The 23,068-nt window shown below is 37.0% G+C and overlaps 1 protein-coding gene across 1 annotated transcript; it reads left to right on the top strand.

The window, feature by feature from the left end:
* On the top strand, window positions 1-21,686 carry LOC139123442 (uncharacterized). Its single transcript, XM_070689572.1, has 7 exons — window positions 1-276; window positions 3,036-3,503; window positions 4,031-4,110; window positions 4,427-4,505; window positions 5,239-5,514; window positions 6,084-6,349; window positions 17,811-21,686. The coding sequence occupies exons 2-6, from the start codon at window positions 3,092-3,094 to the stop codon at window positions 6,119-6,121; spliced, it is 885 nt and encodes a 294-aa protein (XP_070545673.1). The 5' UTR covers window positions 1-276; window positions 3,036-3,091; the 3' UTR covers window positions 6,122-6,349; window positions 17,811-21,686.
* The last annotated feature ends 1,382 nt before the right edge of the window (window positions 21,687-23,068 follow it).

The following is a 23,068-nucleotide window of genomic DNA, read 5'->3' as shown; positions in this document are numbered from 1 at the left end:
TTACTCAAGATGAAGAAAATGGCAGAACTTCTCAAAGATCAGCAATACCTGAGTATAAAGACCATAGAAAAACAAAGGACACAAACAGTGATACACAGCCTGAGATATCGAAGGAAAGAGATGGGATGAGTAGGAAAGAAAATCATCAGGATCCAAAGAGTCTGGAGAAAAGGAGAGTGAAGCCGTGAAACCCAACTACAGAGAATAGAAAAAGTCTGTAGAAATCCTGGAACACCACCACCATCACCACGGTCATAGCAACAGGAAGTGACAATGGTATGCAATATTTTACATTTCATCCTTTGTAAACAACAATATCAAAACCCTGTATCAATATTGTTTTCATGTCCAACACTGTAAAGTTTATGGAATACAAAATGTATTGTAAACAAACTTTCATGATTGTTGGCTTTACTTTTTCATTATTGAGAATTTGTATCTTGAGATATTTAAAAACAAGTCATCGTTGATGACACAGTCCCCGCTTGTCCATTTTGATATAATCTTTGATGTCTAGGTAGATGTGGTCTAGGTAGCTGTGGAATGACATTGATGCAATGGGTGCATCAGGCCTGTGACTTGCATAATAAAGTAATCTGAGGAACGTTCAATAAAATTGACCCATCTCTGCCGGTAATGACCATTGAAGGAACTTTTGATTACATCACACATAACGATGCCCTCACTGCTTCTAGTGTCATGATGGCACATACTATACACATGGTTTGGTGGAATTTTAGAAATGGTATGGGATCGGGTATGTTGTTGTAATCAGCCATTTCGGATCATATAATGAAACAAATTAATGTGCACAAGAATGCAGCCATATCACGTTTAAACAAAATCAGTCCATCGAAGGACAGTGACCTATGTTTATGTTTCAAAGACATAAAAAAATCACACCAAAATTGAAATTAAATGGCTGTCTATTGACCATATGGATCATAGCACAAAATTAGTAGACATGCATATGTATGCCATAGTACTTTATCTTTGTACCAAGTCTCAACAACATTTGATAAGGAATATTTGCATATGATTAAGCCTCAAAGACATGAAGAAATCCAAAAATGACCATCTGGCAGCGATATTGGGGAAAATGACAATCTGGCAACCATATTGGAACATGTCACGAAGTACATTGACATGTATATGTATGCCATAGTGCATGATCTTTGTGCCAAGTTTGGACAAAATCGGTGTAATGACCTTTGAATTAAGCTTCAAAGACATGCAAAATTCCAACAAAATGGCAGTTCTGCAGCCATATTGGCTCCTATCGCAAGGTTAATTGATACATGCATATGTATGCCATAGTGATTTGCCTTTGTGCCATATGTTTGAACTAAATCGGTTCAAGGATGTTTGAGTCATGGTTCAAAGACATTAAAAAATCGCAACAAAATGGCTGCCTGTCGGCCATATTGGATCATGTCACAAAATAAATTGGTGTTCATATGAAGGCATAATGTTTTGCTTTTGTGCCAAATTTGAACAGAATCGGTTCAAGGATGTCTGAGTTATGGTCAAAAGACATGAACAATCGCAACCAAATGGCCGCCTCACGCCCATATTGGATCGTATCGCATAATAATTTAACAGGCATTTGTAGGCCATAGTGTTATGCCTTTGTGCCAAGTTTGAACAGAATCTGTTCAAGGATGTCTGAGTTATGGTTCAAAGACATGAAAATCGCAAACAAAATGGCCGTCTCACGCCCATTTTGGATCGTATCACAATATAATTTGACATGCATATGTAGGCCATAGTGCTTTGCCTTTGTGCCAAGTTTGAACAAATATGTACAAGGATGTCTGAGTTATGGTTCAAAGACATGAAAAATTCCAAACAAAATGACAGCCTCACACCCATATTGGATCGTATCGCAATATAATTCGACATGCACATGTAGGCCATAGTTTATGCCTTTGTGCCAAGTTTGAACAGAATCTGTTGAAGGATGTCTGAGTTATGGTTCAAAGACATGAAAATCGCAAACAAAATGGCCGTCTCACGCCCATTTTGGATCGTATCACAATATAATTTGACATGCATATGTAGGCCATAGTGCTTTGCCTTTGTGCCAGGTTTGAACAGAATCGGTTCAAGGATGTTTGAGCTGTGGTTCAAAGACACGAAAAATCGCAAACAAAATGGCCACCTTGCGGCCATATTGGATCGTATCACAATATAATTTAAGATTCATATGTAGGCTAAAGTGTTATGCCTTTGTGCCAAGTTTGAACAGAATCTGTACAAGGATGTCTGAGTTATGGTTCAAAGACATGAAAAATCGCAAACAAAATGGCCGTCTCACGCCCATTTTGGATCGTATCACAATATAATTTGACATGCATATGTAGGCCATAGTGCTTTGCCTTTGTGCCAGGTTTGAACAGATCGGTTCAAGGATGTTTGAGTTATGGTTCAAAGACATGAAAAATTCCAAACAAAATGACAGCCTCACGCCCATATTGGATTGTATCGCAATATAATTCGACATGCACATGTAGGCCATAGTTTATGCCTTTGTGCCAAGTTTGAACAGAATCGGTTCAAGGATGTTTGAGTTATGGTTCAAGACACTAAAAATCGCAAACAAAATGGCCGCCTCACGCCCATATTGGATTGTATCGCAATATAGTTCTACATGAATATGTAGGTCATAGTGTTATGCCTTTATGCCAAGTTTGAACAGAATCGGTTCAAGGACGTTTGAGTTATGGGTCAAAGAAATGAAAAATCGCAAAAATATGGCCACCTTGCGGCCATATTGAATCGTATCGCAAATAAATCAATGTGCATCTGTAGGTCATAGTGCTATGTATTTGTGCCTTTTTGCCAAGTTTGAACAAAATGGTTTAGCAGTGTCTGAGAAACGGCTCCGGACGGACGGACGCATGGACGGACGGACAGACGGGACCCAATCTATAAGTCCCAGCCGGACTTCGTCCGTGGGGACTAAAAAAATATCAACATTTGTATTCATCCATGACACTTGATCATAATCATACATTACTCCTAATTATGTTTAGATTCTACTGATTTTGTGGTGCGTATTGGACTTAATGGGGAATCTTATGAACAGCGGATGAAAACTCTTGATAAACAGGAGTCAACAAGTAGTGTCAGGGAGGAAAAAGAGAAACTCAATGCTACATGGAAGGAGTGCAATGGAGACTTTGAGACAAATGCAAATGAGGTGACCATTAATGAAGAAAGCCAACAGACAGTACACTACAATTGTGAGGAGCATTTTGGAAAAGTCAAAGTAAAAGGTACCGAACAAAGTTCATTAGCAATCCACCTGGACCTACCCACTGTGTATAACCTGTACAGATTAGAACACACATGTCTATCTGGTAGTTTTCCTGACTCATTTGAACCACTATTGATAACTGATAAGATGAGAGAGGAGGCTGACAAAGTTGGATTACAACTCAAGTTGAAAGCAACATATGACCAAGCCAGATTTGATGAACTGGAACTGTTCTTCATAAATAGTAAGTGTAAAGTGTCCAGTGATGTTCCTAATATGAATAGCGTAACTACTGGACTTTATCATGTTGAATGTTACATCAATTCTCTGATGTTTACTTCAGGTTGTCAGGTAGCTCTGATCTACTATATTTTGAATGCAGGCAAAGGGTCTGATTTGTCTTATATGTGTCAGTTTATAGTGCTACTTGACTTGATCATGTAGCTGATGTCTCTGAATGATTTATCAATTCTCTAAGGATGTTTATACTTATAATATCAGGTGACTCTTAGCTAGTATATTTTGAATGCAGGCAAAGGGCCTATGTCATGATTTGTCTTATCTAGACATAAATGCATGTCAGACATACTATTTTAGGCTTTGGAAAAACTCATCATGCAAAAGTTACTGCAATGTCATTCCTACATTCACTTCAAATTCAAATTTGTGATTTAAATTGATTAAAGTGAAGCAATTACCCACCTTGGATATTTACCTTGTGGAACTCTGAACAGCAGTTTGTCTGAACAGCTTGTAAATTTTGTCATTCAGGAGATGGTGGTGGACTTAAACCAGTCAAAGTCTATGATGATGTCATTGAAGGAAAGGATGCTGAAGAGATACACATCGATGTAAGTTTCTTAGCATTCAATATGGCCTTGTCTTCTACATGAAAAGTGAAGACAAAATTGAAAAAATGTACCATCACTGCAGCTGCAGAAAGAACTTGCAATACATCAACATATAATTGTCACAGACTGGCAAAATAATAAAACCATTCAACTAATATTAGACCCTAGAGAAAACCAAGGACACAACAAATGCATAAACCTTGTTGTACCGGTACTTTGACATTAACATATCAGGGTCTGCAAAATAATGATACCATTAAAGAAATGAAACAGCAAATGCATTAACCTTGTTGTATTTTGACATAAACAATTTCAGGATGAAGACACTGATCAGAAATCTGACACAATGGTCACAGAAAGAGTTGATAGTAGTTCTCAGACTGAACTAGGACAATGTAAGTAACTGAAAATTAAGTTGTTTGTTTCTAATGGCAAACACCACCTGATGTTCAGATGCAAATTACATAAAATTTACATCCTGATGAGTGTTAATAATTGTCTGAGGAGTGTATCATTAATGGTATATAAATGCTCATATATATCCCACAATGCAATTGTGATCTTTTGCAACACTGCCCCTCATCGTAGACATCCACAGTACTGTTTCAGGTAGAGTGGGCCTCAGAGACAGATATTCAGACTCCAAACTTTTAAAATTATTTTCTGATCTACCACTTGTGGAGAAGTCATTCTACAACTCTCTAAAGAAAGAAAAATTTCCACTATCTTATTTTTTTCAAAATCAAAGATTACAGTTTTCCCCATTAAGTTAACACAGAGCTTGGCTATTTTGAATTTTAAACATAGGTATATGTTAGGTAATTTGTTTCGCTAGTTCCAAACTTTGCAAGCTGATTCCTGATTTTTATGGTTGATTTGGTAAGAGAATGGTTTGAAGTTTCATTGCAAAAAGTTAGAGCAAAAGTTTAAGTCTGTCACTATTGAGGCACAAGCAATGAATGCATCCAATGTCATTGATCACAGAAAACACTAATGTAGTAAATATATCAGGCATTTAATTACACAATTACACATAAATTACACATATTTACCATGAATCAATGATACATAGAGTAAGATATTTAACATTTCATGATTTGTATAAATTCCTATTTTTGTTGCTGTTAGCCCTGGAAGATATCGAATCTAAATTTGAGATGGAAAGGGCAACTCTAGAATCTCAACTGAAGGAGGAAAAGGAAGAGAAGGGTACGTTTGGAGAGAGATGTAAGGAATTAACCGAGAAGTTAGAGAGCACTGAGCAGTCATTGGTCAGTCAACTCACAGGGTACAGTGTTGAGAGAGAGAAATTACAGTCTGAACTTGAAGAGAAGAAGAAGTTGATCAAGGAACTGGAAAATACAGTAGCACAATTAGAACATAATGTGCAACAAGTGGAGAAAGGTAAAATTTCTTTACATGTAAGATTATCACATATCTTTGAATTCTAATATGGTATGGGCATGTTCAGAAAATATTACTATTAATTACTGGGCTATATCTTTGAAGTTGTCATGAAGAACAAATGCATTACATAAAATTACATTTGATCAGTGCAAATAATTGGCTGCTGACCAGTGTATCGTTAATGACACATGAATCCTCACATATCCCATAATACCATTGTATTAGTATAGTATCTACTGTATAGTGTTTTCTGTATTCGATGTTATTGGACGCATCATTGTTATCTAAAACAGTAGTGTGGATATCCAGGGTGATTTGCAAGAGATAAATATGATGTATTAATCCTAAATATCCAACAATGGCATCATGATCTTTTGCCATGCTCCCCGGACATCCACAATATTGTTTTGGATAACAATGTATTCATCCAATGATTCTACTAATCACAGAAACAACAGTAATAAAGAAAATATTAGTCTCTCAGTTACCTATATGTATACAATAAATTAATGCTGTAAAATGTTTAACACTTTTCTTACTATAAATCTGTGCCCTTTGTTGCTTAGTTCTGGTGATAAATTTGCGATGGAAAGGGCAACTCTAGAATCTCAACTGAAGAAGGCAAAGGAAGAGAAGGCTACTTTGGAGGAGAGATGTAAGGAACTGACACAGAAGTTAGAGAGTACTGAGCAGTCAATGGTCAGTCAGCGTATTGGGAACAGTGTGGAGAGAGAGAAATTACAGTCTGAACTTGAACAGAGGGAGAAGTTGATCAAGGAACTGGAAGAAACAGTAGCTCAATTGAAACATAATTTGAAACAAGAAGTGAAAGGTAAAATTTATTAACTAATGTGTTAGATTTCTCTGCGTATCATTGAATGCTGATATGTTATGGGCATGTGTCACAAAGTATCAACAGTGTGTGGTTTTGTCTGTGTTATATACGTGTCTTGTTTCTTGTCATTCTGATCGGTGGTTTGGCAGTCAGGTATGTGTACGTGTATATAGAGGTGGGGAGATAGTCAACGCTGAGGGACTGGACACAAATTACAGGGGGGGCGGTGTTTTTCGAAAAACCCCTACATCAAATATAGTGACCCTTCCAAAGTTCATGCACAAAAATTAGTGACCCTCCCCTTATCCGTGCATGAAAATAAATGACCCTCCCTGTTACTCAATACCCCCCAACAAACCAGCAATGTGTTCAAACCCCCCCCTCTGACTTGGAAAGGAAGGCAAAATGTGGCTGATATAACGCTTTGTCCAAAAATATTCAAATCTATGTATGTGATAATTCATGTAAATGTACTTTGCTTGAAGTGGCAGGTAAAAAGTGCATGCGTGTACAAACAATGTCATTTGTATATTTCATCGATAATGTTGATTCACTATGAACGTGTATTTTCCAATATGAAACTAGCAATATCTGTTCATCTATAGATGTTTAATAACTGATATAAATATACTTGATTAGCATGGGTTACAAGTGTACATGTGAACAAGATATTTGATTTTTGAATTTCACTCAAAATGTTGATCCACTATACATGGGAGTCTATGACGAACTGTAAAAAAATATTTTCACAATTAATAATATGCACTTTTTGTGCATATATGGACCCTGAATAATTGACATAATTGTACTTGATTAGGAGTGGGTGGTAACACGTGCATCTGTGTACAAGAATTTTGTTTTTGGAATTTTGCATAAAATTTCATCCATTATACATTGTAGTCCATGACAAAACTAAGAGTAATTGTTTTAAAATACAAAACTTGGCAAATCTGTCTATTTATGTACACTTTGTCATTGGTATAAATGTTCATGATTAGACCAGAGTGGTTTCAAGTCCATGGTTGTGCAAGAAATTTGATTTTGGAATTTCACTGAAATGTCGATTCACTATGCATAGCAGTCTATGATGACACTATGGATATTTTTTTCCAATACAAAACTAAGTAAATCTGTGCATTTATGTACACTTAATTATTAGTATTAATGTTCATGATTAGACCAGAGTGGTTTCAAGTCCATGATTGTGCAATAAATTTGATTTTGGAATTTCACTGAAATGTCAATTCACTATGCATAGCAATCTATGATGACACTATGGGTATTTTTTTTCCAATACAAAACTAAGTAAATCTGTGCATTTATGTACACCTAATTATTAGTATTAATGTTCATGATTAGACCAGAGTGGTTTCAAGTCCATGGTTGTGCAAGAAATTTGATTTTGGAATTTCACTGAAATGTTGATTCACTATGCATGGCAGTCTATGATGACACTATGAATATTTTTCCAATACAAAACTAGGTAAATTTGTGGATTTATGTACACCTAATTATTAGTATTAATGTTAATGATTAGACCAGAGTGGTTTCAAGTCTATGGTTGTGCAAGAAATTTGATTTTGGAATTTCACTGAAATGTCGATTCACTATGCATAGCAGTCTATGATGACACTATGAATATTTTTTTCCAATACAAAACTAAGTAAATCTGTCTATTTATGTACACTTTATTATTGGTATAAATGTTCATGATTAGACTAGAGTGGTTTCAAGTCCATGGTTGTGCAAGAAATTTGATTTTTGAATTTCACTGAAATGTTGATTCACTATACATAGCAGTCTATGATGACACTATGTATATGTTTTCCAATACAAAATTAGGTAAATTTGTGCATATATGTACACCTAATTATTAGTATAAATGTTAATGATTAGACTAGAGTGGTTTCAAGTCCATGGTTGTGCAAGAAATTAGATTTTTGAATTTCACCGAAATGTTGATTCACTATACATTGTACGCAATGAGTAAACTACAAATAACTCCTCTAAATTGTTATTCAAAAAGTTGTTAGACCTGAAGCTTCCAGTTGTTATTGATGGCATTTTGCACTATTCTGAATGGTTTGTATTCTGTCAATGTCCTAAAAAATGTACATACAGTGACATGAACATTTGACACTTATACCCAATGTATTGTCAATGGGAGAGTGGTATCAAATAAATGATCTCCCAAATTGTTATTGATAGAGTCATAATGGGAGACAGTTATGCACTATAGAGGAGTTGGATAAGTAGAAATCAATGTGGCTGTTTGGATCATCAATACATTGTTTATTATACCCTTAAACTTGCGCCCGAAGGGCACGCCGGAAATGGAAATGGCAGAAAATGAAAGTGCCAGGAGGTATTTTTTCTTTTTTCAGTATTCCATATTCTTCAATACGTGCACATCCAATTTCAGCTCTGATGCATAAAAAGGTGACCCTCCCCATAGGCATACACAAAATTTTATGACCCTCAAAAATGCTTGCGCGAAAAATGGCGACACACCCCTAAAAAACACCGCCCACCCCATCCCCCCCTGTAATTTGTGTCCAGTCCCTGAGTGCATAAGTTTCTGATGAGAACTCTGAGACAATTTATGAAAATTGGGGCACCGGCAAGATCAATACACAGTGGAACAGTGAGAACTGACTATGATTTAACTATTGACGAAGAAAGTCTGGCAAACTTCCAAAATATAGCGTCAAAGAATCGTAGTGTCTTACACAGTCTCTCCACTCTGGAGTACAGTAGCACTGACACGCAGATTACAGCCGCTGTGTCTCTCCGTGCCTAATCGGCTCTATACACAAGACAGTGAAACAGAAAATACACACTACTACACATTAAACGCAAATCACCAATATATGAACGATGTGTGGAGTTGCTTTCCCTTTACTAACTATGACTCTTACTTATTCCTGCTCTGCAGGTTTAAGTCGAAAGCTTACATACACGAGAATACCTTTTTAGGTATCCATCGTCATATACATACAAGCGTAACACTAACTGTCCCAACAATCATGTACGGATTAGGCAATACACAGCTCGATCCACATAAAATAATAACATCAATTTCTGCAGATCAAAACCCAATAACGCTAATCTAAAACACTAGATTCTGAAATCACAAAAAAATACACTGATCAGAATACACAAATAACAGCCAATTACAGTGCTCATTTAACAGCCAATAAAATGCGACTCGAAAGAAAACTAACCAATCAACATGAAGGCGGAAACAAGAGCAAACAACACCCTCCATACAAACAAGATAACAAAAACGTAACGGTTAGTATTTCATGTTAAGATACACCAACGGTAACCCAATCTCCCTCCCACAACGAATAGAACATATGACTACACAAAGACGAACAGCAAAAGACCTGCACTGGAGATGGAAGACATCCTGAACATAGGTGAGTGCACGGTCACCGGTGGTCTGTTCCGCTCTGCCATGGACGTGTGTACATATGCCTGAGAAGAATACAGACATATGTGCACACATCTATGAGGCGCATAGACGCGGAGCGGAGTAGACCTCATGTGACTGTAGTGAGCAGAAATCAGCAAGACAAGATCCTAGGCCGTACAATGAATCGACAAGAAACGACACAACATTCCAGCAACAGTAAACGTTGTGTTCAACGTACATAACTGGATACAGCATTGGCCAAACAAGGATCGCAATAACAAACGACCTTTTTAAAGGCCAACACAAACTCAACAGGGAGAGTTACCGTATCAACACTGTGCCATGCCTCAACACCAAAAATGTACATTAAAATTACACATAAAATTACAAAATAAAGACAGGCGGTAACAGTATAAGCTGGCACAGAAACAGAGAACAAAATAGTGCACATAACATCAACAAATATGTCGCATTACATGGGCACAAACCAAAATGAACATCGATACACATAGCAGCCTCGAATTCATCTCAATATTCCCTTCCGAAACACAGAATAGAACACATCTCATGTCGAAGGCATGTCATGAAGAACACTATCAGAAAACGGTGAGATACCAATCAAACCGTTAGATAGAGGAAGCGGAATGGCATTGTATACACTAATGATTACATAATAAGGAAGCGTCAAAAATAACTCGTCAACCAATGATTTCAAACAAAGTTTACAACTGACAACTTATAACACAGAAAAAATACAACATTTTGACAGCACAACATTAAAAATGTTGACGACCACATCTATCTATCTATTTCTCAATCTGGTAAACACGATACGAACACGATCTTGAACACAACTGAACAATATGAGATATCCTAGCTTCCAGAATAAAAAGAACATACTTCCAGTGGGACAATATAGGAATACATACAATCTTCCAATATACCACACATTTTATCCACTGAAGATGAACTTGAGGCGACTGATGAAGAAAGTCTGGCAAACTTTCGAAACATAGCGTTAAAGGATCGCAGTGTCGTACGCAGTCTCTCCACTCTGGAGTACAGTCTGCACTGACACGCAGATTACAGCTGTGTCTCGCCGTGCCTAATCGGTTCTATACACAACAAGACAGTGAAACAAAAAAATACACACTACTATACATTAAACGCAAATCACCAATATATGAACGATGTGTGGAGTTGCTTTCCCTTTACTAACTATGACTCTTACTTATTCCTGCTCTGCAGGTTTAAGGACGGACCATTAGATCTTGGGAGGGGGGGGGTGGTCAAAAACAGAAAAAAAAAATTTTCAGAGCAGAAAGTTAGGAAAAAAAAAATTTCAAACTAGTTTGCAAAATAAAAAAAAAATAAATAAGAAGACAAAGGCATAAAAAAAAAATCTGCAAAGTCTTTAAAATTTTGATTTTTTTTTAGATTTTACCAACAGAAAGCAACTTTCTGTATTTTTTAGTACATCCTCCTGGCACATTTTTAATTTTAATTTATACATTTAGAGTGACTGTATCCCTTATACTGGAAGTTGTACTTATCTTATCTTTTCAGGACTTTTGTATTCTGATCACTTGAAAATTATGAAATTATAGAGCCTGTTTTCTACTTGTTTCCTGCGTTCAAACCAAGCAGGTACACTAGGTAAAACATTGAAACTATGGTATGGTTGTCAAGACAGAAAGTTGTATTTGCCTTTTAAGATCAAGGTAAACAGATGCAGGCCACATCAGTTTCATTTTTTTCACAGCATTTTATTGCAATGATTAATGCAAGAATGGGTGAACAAGTAGAAACACGTCAATAATGATAAAACAACATATCAAGTCATTATGTATTATTTTGCTTTTAAAAAGGCATTTTCAATTCTTTTTTCTCAAAAAACAGCCTCAAAAAACAACAGCAACACATGTTTTAACATTCAACAATACACTACGTAGAATGCCATCTATCCAACAAATCCCAACACAAAAACACACAAAAGGGTTGAACTTTGAAAGTTTCTCGATAGCAAATACTGAATAAATCTGCATGAATAATCGTTTTTGTGTAGCAAATTTCAAAGAAATTTGACAACCCCTTTCAGAGAATACAGATTTTTTGACCATGAATGGCATAAATTGCCCTAAAAAGACAAATATCGAAATTTCAACACATCTATACACATCCAATCAATTTGGACATGCTGCTACAGAGAAATAGATGTTTTGATCAAAAAAGGGCAACAATTGCTCTAAAAACACAAATATGCAAATTTAACTATATTATTTAGCTTATTTTAGCTTCTCAGCTTGTCAAAATCAATTGTAAATCATGAGATATGCATGTTTGGTGGGGTGAATGTAGGCATTTCACCACGCAGTAGAAAGGGAAGCCAGGAAACCAAAATAGTCAATTTTCAAAACTATAGGAAGCTACTGAGGAGCAAGAAGACCATGTTTCAGAGGAAGATGTGTAATCCAAAAAAATGCTCCCCAAGTGCCACCAAATAACACCATTTTTATCTCTATTTTTCAAAAGCTCCAACGGCAGGAGGGGGACACCCCCTCCTGACCATCCCCCCCCCCCCCCCCGCAAAAATACTCCCCAGGTGCCACCAAATAACACCATTTTAATCTCTATTTTTCAAAAGCTCCAACGGCAGGAGGGGACACCCCCTCCTGACCATCCCTCCCCCCCCGCAAAAATACTCCCCAAGTGCCACCAAATAACACCATTTTAATATCTTTTTTTCAAAAGCTCTAACGGCAGGAGGGGGACACCCACTCCTTACCTCCCCCCGCAAAAATACTCCCCAAGTGCCACCAAATAACACCATTTCAATCTCTATTTTCAAAAGCTCCAACGGCAGGAGGGGACACCCCCTCCTGACCTCCCCGCAAAAATACTCCCCAGGTGCCACCAAATAACACCATTTTAATCTCTATTTTTCAAAAGCTCCAACAGCAGCAGGGGGACACCCCTCTCCTGACTCCCCCCCCCCCCCGTGACGGCTTGCGTGGCCGCTTGTGGTGCTTGGCACCACATCTTTGCCCTCTTTATCTTCAGACAGCGACGAACTAAAAAAAAATTATAAATCTGAAAATTTACCCTGAAAAAAAAAATTTGCACAGCTAATCTCAATTGGAAAAAAAAAATTTCAGAAATTTACAATAGTAAAAAAAAATTTTCACAATTTCATTGTGACCACCCCCCCTCCCAAGGTCTAATGGTCCATCCCTAAGTCGAAAGCTTACATACACGAGAATACCTTTTTAGGTATCCATCGTCATATACATAAGCGTAACACTAGCTGTCCCAACAATCATGTACGGATTAGGCAATACACAGCTCAATCCACAGAAAATACAAACATCAATTTCTGCAGAACAAAACTCAATAACGCTATTCTAAAACACAAGATTCTGAAATCACAAAAATTGCACTTATCAGAATACACAAAACAGCCAATTACAGTGCTCAGTTAACAGCCATTCAAATGCGACTTGAAAGAAAACTAACCAATCAACATTAAGGCGGGAACAAGAGCCAACACCACCATCCATACAAACAAGATAACAAAAACGTAACGGTTAGTATTTCGTGTTAAGAGACAACAATGGTAACCCAACTCTCTCCGACAACGAATAGAACATAAGCTTACACGAAGACGAACAGAAAAAGACCTGCACTATAGATGGAAGACGTCCCTGAACATAGGTGAGTGAAAAACAGCAAGACAAGATCCTAGGCCGTACAATGAATCGACAAGAAACCACACAACATTCCAGCAACAGTAAACGTTGTGAACAACGTACATAACTGGATACAGCACGGGCCAAAATAAGGATCACAATACTAAACGGCCTTTTTGAAGGCCAACACATGTTCAAAAGGGAGAGTTACCATATCAATACTGTGCCATGCCTCGACACTAAAAATGTACACTAAAATTACACATAAAATTACAAAATAAATAGAAGGGGTCAACATCATAAGAGGGCACAGAAATAGAGAACAAAATAAACATATTACGCCAACAAAAATGTCGCATTACAAGAGCACAAACCAAAATGAAAATCAATACACATAGCAGCCTCAAATTCATCTGAATTTCACCTTCCAAAACACAGGATAAAATACATTCTATGTCTAAGGCATGTGATCAAGAACACTATCAGAAAACGGTGAGATACCAATCAAACCGTTAGATAAAGGAAGATGAATGAAATTCTACACACTAATAAGGAAGCGTCAAAAATAACTCGTCAACCACCGACTTCATACAAAGATTACAACAGACAACATATAAACACAGAAACAATTCCTGCATTTTGACAGAAACGCATAACATTAAACAGGTTGACGATCACATATATCTTTCTCTCAATCTAGTAAACACAATACGAACACGACCTTGAACACAGTAGAACAAAATGAGATATCCTAGCTTCCAGAATGAAAGAACAAACTTCCAGTGGGACAACATAGGAAAACATACAATCTGCAAATATACCACACAAGTTATCCACTGAAGTTGAACTTGAGGCAATTGACGAAGAAAGTCTGGCAAACTTCCAAAATATAGCGTCAAAGAATCGTAGTGTCTTACACAGTCTCTCCACTCTGGAGTACAGTAGCACTGACACGCAGATTACAGCCGCTGTGTCTCTCCGTGCCTAATCGGCTCTATACACAAGACAGTGAAACAGAAAATACACACTACTACACATTAAACGCAAATCACCAATATATGAACGATGTGTGGAGTTGCTTTCCCTTTACTAACTATGACTCTTACTTATTCCTGCTCTGCAGGTTTAAGTCGAAAGCTTACATACACGAGAATAGCTTTTTAGGTATCCATCGTCATATACATACAAGCGTAACACTAGCTGTCCCAACAATATGTACGGATTAGGCAATACACAGCTCGAGCCACATAAAATAATAACATCAATTTCTGCAGATCAAAACCCAATAACGCTAATCTAAAACACTAGATTCTGAAATCACAAAAAATACACTGATCAGAATACACAAATAACAGCCATTTACAGTGCTCAGTTAACAGCCAATAAAATGCGACTCGAAAGAAAACTAACCAATCAACATGAAGGCGGAAACAAGAGCAAACAACACCCTCCATACAAACAAGATAACAAAAACATAACGGTAAGTATTTCATGTTAAGATACACCAACGGTAATCCCAGTCTCCCTCCCACAACGAATAGAACATGTGACTACACAAAGACGAACAGCAAAAGACCTGCACTGGAGATGGAAGACATCCTGAACATAGGTGAGTGCACGGTCACCGGTGGTCTGTTCCGCTCTGCCATGGACGTGTGTACATGTGCCTGAGAAGAAGACAGACATATGTGCACACATCTATGAGGCGCATAGACGCGGAGCGGAGTAGACCTCATGTGACTGTAGTGAGCAGAAATCAGCAAGACAAGATCCTAGGCCGTACAATGAATCGACAAGAAACGACACAACATTCCAGCAACAGTAAACGTTGTGTTCAACGTACATAACTGGATACAGCATTGGCCAAACAAGGATCGCAATAACAAACGACCTTTTTAAAGGCCAACACAAACTCAACAGGGAGAGTTACCGTATCAACACTGTGCCATGCCTCAACACCAAAAATGTACACTAAAATTACACATAAAATTACAAAATAAAGACAGGCGGTAACAGTATAAGCTGGCACAGGAACAGAGAACAAAATAGTGCACATAACATCAACAAATATGTCGCATTACATGGGCACAAACCAAAATGAACATCGATACACATAGCAGCCTCGAATTCATCTCAATATTCCCTTCCGAAACACAGAATAGAACACATCTCATGTCGAAGGCATGTCATGAAGAACACTATCAGAAAACGGTGAGATACCAATCAAACCGTTAGATAGAGGAAGCGGAATGGCATTGTATACACTAATGATTACATAATAAGGAAGCGTCAAAATAACTCGTCAACCAATGATTTCAAACAAAGTTTACAACTGACAACTTATAACACAGAAAAAATACAACATTTTGACAGCACAACATTAAAAATGTTGACGACCACATCTATCTATCTATTTCTCAATCTGGTAAACACGATACGAACACGACCTTGAACACAACTGAACAAAATGAGATATCCTAGCTTCCAGAATAAAAAGAACATACTTCCAGTGGGACAATATAGGAATACATACAATCTTCCAATATACCACACATTTTATCCACTGAAGATGAACTTGAGGCGACTGATGAAGAAAGTCTGGCAAACTTTCGAAACATAGCGTTAAAGGATCGCAGTGTCGTACGCAGTCTCTCCACTCTGGAGTACAGTCTGCACTGACACGCAGATTACAGCTGTGTCTCGCCGTGCCTAATCGGTTCTATACACAACAAGACAGTGAAACAAAAAAATACACACTACTATACATTAAACGCAAATCACCAATATATGAACGATGTGTGGAGTTGCTTTCCCTTTACTAACTCTGAGACAATTTATGAAAATTTGGGCACCAGCAAGATCAATACACAGTTGAACAGTGAGAACTGACTATGATTTAACTATCGCAGCGGACGAATAGTACAGAAGATGGAACTGTGCACCTGGGTTGGTATATATAAAGGATCCAGTGAGTAGCAGCGAGGAGAACGAATTACACTGAGGAACTGATAATACCAGGATGAAATATACCTGACTGGAGGCCTCTGCGACCATTGTGCCTAAAAATTAGCCTACAAGACGAATGAAGCCACACTACCGACCACACTAAATTCCGCTGGACGTGAACACTGAGACACTGAGACACTGAACATTTAGACACTGTGTGCAACCTTGTGATACAGAACTGCTGAGGACTCGACAGCCTGCAATCAAGCCATTATCAAGAGTAGGGCAACGCCACTATGTGTTGTTGCATTGTTATGTCGCCCTCTCGCGTTTGGCACGTTACTCTTTACTTAATTCTTATGCGCATGCGTCTCTCTCTCCGCATCGCCATGTTGTTGTGTAAGTCTTACACCAGTCGTAATAAAGTTCGACGTTTATCTCCGACATCCTGTGTCTGGTTGTGGTCTTGACCTGATGGTTAAACAGGGATTGTCTCCCCACTGGTGTAAGTTGTATGAAACCACCGCCCATTTGTAACTCGTACATGTTCTATGTCCTTGTGTTGTCTTTATGGTTTCACGGTGTGTTGAGTTGCTCTGTTGTCGAAGTATTCATATATACAGTCGTCCTTGTTGTCTCTTTAACAGTCACGATACTGGCGACTGTCACTGTATGATATTCGGTGTGTTATGGGTACCATATTCGTATGATTTGAGCTTGAGAAATAAATACGCTCATTAACTCAGAACCTGGTTTTTTTTTTTTTATAATTTTACTGTGGGTCCCAAAAGAGAAATGAACCCAGTCACAAAGGTTTGAGTAGGCGGGCTTCTGCACGATCTGGAAAACAAACAGGCCTTGTGGCAGCATGTTCAGAAAATATTATTTTGTTACGTTTGTGTTCTTGTGTGTATATTATCTCAGTGTAAATTTACATTATCTAGCATTACAAGACACGATTTAGAATGTTGCAATATATTTTTTCCATGCCTTAGAAGAAGTGCTTTTGTCAAAAAAGGATTGCAGAATGACATTGTAATTAATAACGTTTTTTGTTCTGAGAACATACACTCAAAGTTTTGAAATGTGAGTGGTTCAAAAGGAAAACAAAGACCACCCCGAAATTTACACCCACAAACTGTATACATGCTTAATTTTTGCAACTCATGTGTGCCGTCCATGAACATGTTTTTTTTTTCATGTAACATTTACAATACCATGTGATATTCCCCGAGCGTGCAGGTGTTTTCGGTGTGTTTACAAAACTTGCAAAGAATGATTTGCACCCTGTAGAAAAGCCATAGTGTAAAAGCGTGTTTAAGGGAACTGAATAAAATGCTTGTGTAGGGATACAATTCAATTCTTGTAATTATTTTATTTCATTTTCAAATCAATTTTTACTTTTCAGATAGGGAAAGGCCTGTCGGTTGGAAAGTGGACACAATTGGTAATGGTGAAGATCAACTCACCCTTAAATACCCCTGTGGAGTGACTATCGTTGACATTAATCATCTTGCAGTTTGTGACCGTGATAATCGTAGAGTTGTTTTAGTAAATATAGTCAAAAAGCATGCATCACACCTTTGCTTTAAGGATCAATTTAATAAACGTTTCAAGCCCCAGGATGTAGCCATGTTATTTCCAGACGGTCTACTCTTCATAACTGACAGAGGCAACGGACAGATTGTTGTTAGTGATGAAAAGAGTAACATAATTAGAACATTTGGTGACGAGCAAAAACCACTTATACCCTTTGGCATTGCTTTGATAAGCAGCTTTGTAGTTGTGAGCGATACTGCTAAACACAGAATTATAAAATACACAACTGATGGTAATTACATAGCCGAAGTTGGAGGTAATGGCAAAGAGTATGGCCAATTCGATGATCCATATTCTGTGGCTGTCAATAGCATTAAACAGGTCATAGCTTCAGACTTCAACAACCATAGGATCCAAGTGTTCAACGAAGACCTAAAATTTCTGTATGCAGTTGATTCAGGCCAGTCTTCACTTGGTCAGTTGCGAAATCCGTATGGCATCGATGTCGATGGCGATGACAATATCTATGTATGCGATTTTGACAACCACAGAATAGTGAAATTCACAAGTGAAGGGAAATGTGTCGGTACTTTGTTTGAGTCTCAAATCAAGTACCCAATGTATATTGCTGTCACTAAAGCTAAAGGTGAACACTATAGCATTGTAATCTCACAATGGCAAGAGGATTACTTATTCGTCCAACATAGCCAGCAAATAATCGAACTGTAGATATATACACTGTGTTTGCAACATCCGGCAAAAGACAATGTTGAAATGAAATAAAAATTGACTCTTTTGGACATCCTCTACTTAAGAAACTGAGGAACATGTCAATTTACAGAAATTAAAATCCTTTACGGACTTTTTCATTTTTATTAACTACATGTACAAAATGTACATTATGTTGTTCGGTGATGAACTATGTCAAGGGACTTTTGTAAAAGTCTGCGGCAATTAAAAACACTGTGACTTTGTAAACGAAACATACATTAAGCATTAAGATTGCCTCCAGTTAAACGTTTTGATGTGAGTCAGCCCTGTACGAAATATGACATTGAACTGGTCCAATAATCACTTTAATTCAAGGTAATACATTACCAGGTCCATGGGACATTTGTTAAACAATCTGGCCATTACCACTGCTTTCAGTGATGTAATATTCTGATGCATTTTTTTCATTTATATTGACTTTTTAGCTTCACTGTTAGCGATGCAGAGCTTATCAAATAGGCCGATTTTCCACCGTTGTGCATTGACCATCAACAATTTCCTTCTCGTCTTAAACCTCATGCTTTGAAATGTTATATTTTATATGCAGTTCACTTTGATTGACCTCACTTATATATGTTCAAATCGGGGCGAATTTGCATGTTTTAATTTTTTAGACATTTTTGCTGCTGTTGGTCAAAACATCTTTCTCTGAAGTTGCATGTCTGATTGCTTATAAAGTTTGGTTTGTTCAAATAGCGGTGAAATTTGCATATTTTCATTTTAAGGCAGCATGTCATCTTTGGTCAAAACATCCAAAAATCCTTCTTCAAAACGTCAGGTCAGATAGTTTTGATTTTGGAATAAAGGTCCCTAAGGATGACCTATTTGAGATTCGTTCAGATTGTGCAGAAATTTTTAAGACAATGTTTGTCAGTTTGGTTTTAAAAATGTTTCATCGAGACCTCTTGTCTTACGGCTTTGATATTTGGTATACTGATTCATGGGGATTATTAGGATGTGATATATTAAAATTATGATGACAACTGTAATTTGTATTTTGGGGCCAATATTTGCAATTTTTGTCAAAAAGCTTGCTGCTCAAAAACTACTCGTCTTATACCTTTGATCTTTGGTATAAAGGTTCATAGGGATGATCAAAATGTGATAATTCAAATTATAATGAAATCTACAATTTAGAATATTGGGACAATTTTCCATTTTTATAAAAACATGTTTCTGTCAAACTGTTTGTCTGATAGCTTTGATATTTGTCATTCATGTTCCTGGGGCTTATGTTATTTGTGATGCATAGAAATAATGATGAAATCTGCAATTTGGCCTTTTGGACAGTTTTGCAATTTTTGCAATAATGTGTTTCCCAAAAAACTACTAACCTGATAGACTTATGTTGGCATGTTCCATAAAGCAGCCTTCAGTAATTACAGGGGGTTATCAGGAGGAATTCTGAGCAAACCTGTGATGAAATATGTGACCCTCCCCTATCCTCGTGTCTAAAATGTGACCCCCCCTGTCTGGCGTTCTTAGACTCGACCCTCCCCAATCACTGCAGTATTCTCCCCAGGAATAACTAAGAACCGTATTAGCTAATTTACATAACAATTAGTTTAATTGGTATGTAAGTTACAGACAAAAATACAGGGAGGTGGGATGGTGTTTTGGGAGGGGGTTGCGGTTTATGTCACAGGCAAATTTGAACGGTCATGCATTTGTTAGAGAGTCGCTATATTTGGTGCAACTCCAAGGCGGCAAGATGTGGCTGATATCGTGCTTCACCCAAAAATATCAAATCATAATACATGGGACTCTATAAGGCAAACTATTGACAATTTTCCCACACAACAAGCCATATCTATACATGTATATATGTTTGATAATACGTGTATATGTACTTTGCTTGAAGTGGAAAGTAAAACGTGCATGTGTGTACAAGAAATTAGATTTTTAGATTTCTTTGAAATGTTGATTAGCTGTACATGGTAGTCTATAACAAAACTATGACTAATATTTTACACTATTTTACACTGTGTATTCCTGTATGCTTGATTATTGGTATTAATGTACTTGATTAGACTAGATGGTAACAATTGGATGTGCGTGCAAGAAATTGGATTTTAGAATTTCACTGAAATGTTGATTCACTATACATGGTAGTCTATAACGAAACTATGAATATTTTTTACAATACTAGAATAGTTAAATCTGCTTGATTATTCATATTTATGTACTTCATTAGACTAGGGTTGTTACAAATGGATGTCGAAATTTCACTGAAATGTTGATTCACTATACATGGTAGTTTATGATGAAACTATGAATCTTTTTTTTTCTAATACAAATATAGGCAAATCATGTGTATTTATGTACTCTTGATTACTCAATATAAATGTACTTGATTAGACTAGGTGGTTACAAATGGATGTGTGTGCAAGAAATTAGAAATTTGATTTTTGAATTTCACTGAAATGTTGATTCACTATACATGGTAGTCTAAGGTGAAACTATAATATTTTTTTCTAATACAAAAGCGGGCAAATCTGTGCATCTGTGTACTTATTTATTCTTGATTATTCATATCAATGTACTTGATTAGACTAGGGTGAAAACAAATGGCTGTGTATGCAAGAAATGGGATTTTGGAATTTCAACGAAATGTTGATTCACTACACACGGTATTCTATCAAAGAACTATGATCCATTTTTGCCAATATAAAACCTTTCACTAACAATCTGTGCATTTATAGACATTTGATAATTGATATACACTTCAGCATCTTTCCCATATGTTTTTGTCTCCTGTCTTTCATCAGTGATAACTGTTCAAGGTGTTTAATGTATGATACCACTGCATCTTATTTGCCTGTGCTAATGTGTATGTATTTTAAAGATCGATATATTTTGTCAGGAACTCTTGGATAATATCAAATCAAGATATATATCATGAAGGCTATTATAATTGACGAAGTCGCGAAACTGAAAAAAATAAAGAAATAAAGAAACTGAATATTGAATTTATACAATAAAGAAATAAAAAAATTAAAATATATAGAATGAAATCCATTATTCAATTATTACAGCACCCGCACGTGAGTAAGGGAAGGGGGAGAAATTAACACTGTGTGTAAAATAGTGACTCTTCAAAAGTGTTGGCAACCTCCCCTATTTTCCTGCGAAATAATCAGTAACCATCCCCTCTATGTATTACAGTCCACATAAATGATATTTAACACTTTCTCTTGTGGCCATCTCGGATTCTAACCTTAAAATTGAGCAATTTGTATAAACATTGATCAATGAAAATTCTGTACATTTACTTTGTAGACCATAAGGCCAGGCTGCTACATTGCTAATATTGATGAGGTCTTTTGCAATATCCATATCAATTTTGAGATTTTTTAATTAAAAGTATAATTTTTCAGAATGTTATGACCTTTGACCTGCCCTATACTTTGGCTAGTGTTTGTTGAGCAATTGCCAGTATTGGATGAAAATGCACAACTAAATTTTGGATTTACTTGTAACCTTTGAGGTGTTTATCGTATCGTAATGTAGCGTAGTTGTGATACGAGCAGATATTGTCGGCTTTTGGTATGCATTCTCTGTGGCGAGGAACACAGTACTAGAGACGGCAACATGTACACAAATATACTCTAAGTCGTAGTACTTTATTCAGCTGAGTAACACAAGTTACATGGTAAACTTCTCTGACTTATAGTCACTAGTCTAATAATATGCGTCGGTCTCGGACAATGTCGTCTCAGGCGTCTCAACAAGTTCTGCCTCTAGCACATTAAAATGCTCAGTTTATATTGAGTGAAGATTTTACTTTGTCATAACTTGGTATGCGCCTATAATTAACTAAAAGAATGAACTAAAGACAGTCGGCAGAAGTGAAAGACAGGAAGATCGCTCCCATCAGTACATCTGTCAACATAGCGTTCGGCCAATGCTAATGACTTAAGCAGTTGTCAAAACATTCACTAAAAGCAGATGAACGCTTACATCAAAAGAGTCTTGAAGATAAACAAGGGAATCATTCTCTCGATGCTGCACGTGTACAAGGGGTTACTATAGGTCATAGTCATTGTCAGCGGTAAAAGCTAAATTGAAATGATAAAATACTAAACAATCGAAGGGCGATGTCACACCTCCTAACCAAGATCGAAAGGCGTCCTCGCTCGATCTACAAATAAAAAATCAAGAAACACCAATCAATCAAATCAAATGTCATATTAAAAAGGCTTAGGAACAAATCAAGCAAAAAAGAAAGCTCTAAGTTCTCTAGTCTAGAGTTCATTCATGTCCGAGATTCATAATCACTAATCAGTCCTTTGTCCAGTATATTATCAGGCGGTTCTCACGTGTCATCTTTAGGGCCGTAACCTTTCCATCGGACAC

This window comes from Ptychodera flava (assembly GCF_041260155.1).
Source record: "Ptychodera flava strain L36383 chromosome 23 unlocalized genomic scaffold, AS_Pfla_20210202 Scaffold_23__1_contigs__length_28996876_pilon, whole genome shotgun sequence".
NCBI classification, from domain to species: Eukaryota; Metazoa; Hemichordata; class Enteropneusta; family Ptychoderidae; genus Ptychodera; species Ptychodera flava.
Note: the sequence above shows the minus strand (reverse complement) of the source record. Positions and strands in the feature narration are given on the sequence as shown.

Bases quoted from the DNA above. Each gene is read 5' to 3' on its own strand.
- LOC139123442 (XM_070689572.1), top strand. From the start codon at position 3,092: ATGAAAACTCTTGATAAACAGGAGTCAACAAGTAGTGTCAGGGAGGAA. The intron at 3,504-4,030 runs GTAAGTGTAAAG...TTTGTCATTCAG, and splicing joins GGAACTGTTCTTCATAAATA to GAGATGGTGGTGGACTTAAA. The intron at 5,515-6,083 runs GTAAAATTTCTT...TTTGTTGCTTAG, and splicing joins TGTGCAACAAGTGGAGAAAG to TTCTGGTGATAAATTTGCGA.